The 2,981-nt window shown below is 51.5% G+C and overlaps 1 protein-coding gene across 1 annotated transcript in view; it reads left to right on the top strand.

Moving 5' to 3' along the window:
* AMDHD2 (amidohydrolase domain containing 2) overlaps nt 1–2,981 on the top strand; it is a 5,963-nt gene that overhangs the window by 707 nt on the left and 2,275 nt on the right. The window contains 6 exon segments of the mRNA XM_010187078.1: nt 201–340; nt 691–745; nt 1,171–1,383; nt 2,490–2,578; nt 2,932–2,979; nt 2,981. The exon segment at nt 2,981 is cut by the window's right edge and continues 108 nt beyond it. Of these exon segments, the coding sequence (XP_010185380.1) occupies nt 201–340; nt 691–745; nt 1,171–1,383; nt 2,490–2,578; nt 2,932–2,979; nt 2,981 (546 nt within the window).

The raw sequence follows: 2,981 nt of genomic DNA on the forward strand, positions 1-2,981 counted from the left end.
CAGTGTTGGCTGGATTTGTGCCCATGGAGCCTCGCAAATGTAGGACAGGAGAAGCGCTGGTGAAGCTCTTTGCTCCTGGTCAGTGTCATATGAGCAGAGTGACTCACTCAGGTCACACAAAATGTTTCTTTGGCATTTTCAGGTGGGAAAACGTCCACTGGGGAGGCTGCAGTTTCATCTTTGTTCTGTTCATGGTGCAGGAGGCTTTGGGGTGGACTTCTCCCTAGCTACAGATGACTTCAAATCAGGGATTGACCTGGTCAGTCAGAAAATCCTCTCCCATGGAGTGACTTCCTTCTGTCCCACCCTGGTGACCTCTCCTCCATCTGTGTACCACCAGGTAAGTGAGTTTCTCCCCATCTCATCCGCAGGGTGATAGAGGGTTGAGGCTGGTACCAAGAGGGGAGAGTGCCAAGGCTGGGTCTGCAGGATAGCTGCCTTGGTGGAAGAGCCACCGGCATGAGGAGCTGGACTCTTCCCTCAGATTTCTTGCCCTTAACCTTTAGATTACTGAGACAGCAACATCTCCTAGGCCAGCTTTGTCCAGCCGGGCTTGCAGCTGGCTTTACTTTGCAAGTTGTGTTTGGCTGATGGTCTGAAGTGGTTCAGCTGCAAAGCTCAGTCTGGACCTGAGGTCTGGATTTGTTTTGGCAGGCTGGGGTGCTGGGTCTGACAAACCCCTTTCTCTAGGTTCTCCCTCAGATCGGTGTAAGAAATGGTGGAGCCCATGGAGCAGGTATCCTTGGTAAGTGGTTTTGTCCCTCACTGTCCTCTCTGGTGCTGCTTAGGAGGGCAATTGTGTTTTTCCTTTTTAAGGGGAAAGAAGCTACTGTAGGGACAGCACAAATGGGGGTTGAAGCTCTGTCAATGGGAGGGCTGCACAAGTAGGCATAGACCTGCTTTCTCCCTTGGCCTGCCCCTGGTCTCTGCCATGGTCTCTGCCATCCTACATGCATTTGGGCCCCATAGGTAGTGGCAGGGGGATGGCTTGGGTTGGCCAGTTACCAGCACTGCATCTTTCACCGTGCTGAGCTCAGAGTCACTTGAACCACATGTTTTGCTGCAGGAGAATGGCAAGAACTTGACAGGAGCAGGGTAGACAGAGCAGGTTTCTTGGTCCTTGGTGGGGAGTGGAAGAAGGGTCATGGCTTTGTGTTCCTGTTTGGGCAGGGGCCCATCTGGAAGGACCGTTCATCAGCAAGGAAAAGAAAGGAGCACACCCAGAGCACTGCCTCCGCACCTTCGAGGCAGGTGCCTTCCAGGACCTGCTTGCCACCTATGGGTCCCTGGACTGTGTCCGGATTGTCACCTTGGCCCCAGAGATGCAGAGGAGCAGTGAGGTGATCCGGGAACTCACCAAGCGGGGCATCTGTGTCTCACTCGGTAAGGGCTGGGGCAGAGGAGGCTTAGGGAGGCTCCATCTCCTTGTGCCACACAGGCCAGGCAGCCCTTCCCTCAGGGCTGTAGTGTCTCTAACGGTGTCTCAGTGCAACTGGACTGGGTGGGATATTTTTTTCCTGACCTATATAGAGGTGACAGACCTGTCACAAACAGGGACCTCACTTGGTGCTGTGAATCTGTCACCCTCTGTACAATAAGGGCCAAACTTCATATTGATTGAGGGGCCCCTGACATTAAACATAAGGCAGCATTTGGTGCTGTTCAAACACAGGAAAGAATAGCAGTCTTACTTGAATAAAGATGTAATCAAGAGTCGACAACGTGGACAAGTTCAAACTCTGAAGTTCAACTGCTTTAGGCCTTATTTGACAGGTGAAATCATTTTCCAAAGGTTACTGTTGAGTTTTGATAACTCTATTTTTCAACCAGAAGCTCTGCAGGAGACCTCTCCCTCCACTGCCGTGCAGGCCACTGACTTAAAACTGGCTGCATTTTTCCTGTCCTGTTTCACAAACTCTTCTTTGCCCCAGTTCAGTAAAGAAATCCTTCTATTTAAAGAAAAAAGAGGGAGGGGGAGTTATTCAGGGTAAAACTGAAGCTTAAGTGAGAAGGCACTCATACAGCAGAGCATCTCTTATCTCACAGCCACATAAAGCAAAGAATCACAGAAAGGCAGGGTTTGTCCACAGAGCTTCAGAGCTGCCGTTCGTGTTGGGAAAAGCAGAATTTTCCTTCTGGGTAGTTTTATCCCCATGTTCTTTCCTGGCAAAGTCCCCGCTGCCTCTACTGCCTTGACACCTCTCTGTAAAGTTTTTAAATACCTGAGGGCAGCAGAAAGGTGGATCTCTAGCCCAGCCTGAAAGCAACTGCCTTGGAGCAAGGCAACACCTGTGGGGTTGTGATGTGAACAGTGAATGTGTTCAGGTGAAACACCCGCTGCCAGAGGCCCCCACAGTCATGGCCAGACACCTCTCTGCCACAGCGGCTTCTTGGACTGCAGCCCAGGGTGGGCCATCAGAGTAGGGTCCTAGTGACAGAGAATCTTCATTCCTGTAGGGAACTAATGATGCATTGGTCTTTGTTCACAGGTCACTCGGTGGCTAATCTCTCCCAGGCTGAGGAGGCCGTGCAGCATGGCGCTACCTTCATCACTCACCTCTTCAATGCCATGTTGCCCGTGAGTAGCCAAGGGCGCTTGCCCTGCATTGGTAAATGCTTCCGGTGCTTTCTCTTCTGCTCTCCCACAGATGCGTATTCTCCCCAGCTTGTTTCATAACAGGCCTTGCTTGCAATGAGGTTTCAGCACTGAACCTCTGGCTTCATGTTTCTGTTGCCTGATCTCAAAGACAGTCAAGGCTGTAGCAGACTCTTAAAATTTAAGGAAATGCCCAGATTTGTCTGGTAAAGGGAGGAGCACCCAGCTGCCAGGCACTGTTTGATAGAGATGGCAGCTGTATCCCTTGGTGGGAAAGGTCTCAGCCCACAAGTCCTGGTGATGTTCCACAGCTTGTCCTCTCTTCCTTTGGGCAGTTCCACCACCGCGACCCTGGGATCGTGGGGCTGCTGACGAGTGACAAGAT

This window comes from Mesitornis unicolor, unplaced genomic scaffold (assembly GCF_000695765.1).
Source record: "Mesitornis unicolor isolate BGI_N332 unplaced genomic scaffold, ASM69576v1 scaffold36100, whole genome shotgun sequence".
NCBI classification, from domain to species: Eukaryota; Metazoa; Chordata; class Aves; order Mesitornithiformes; family Mesitornithidae; genus Mesitornis; species Mesitornis unicolor.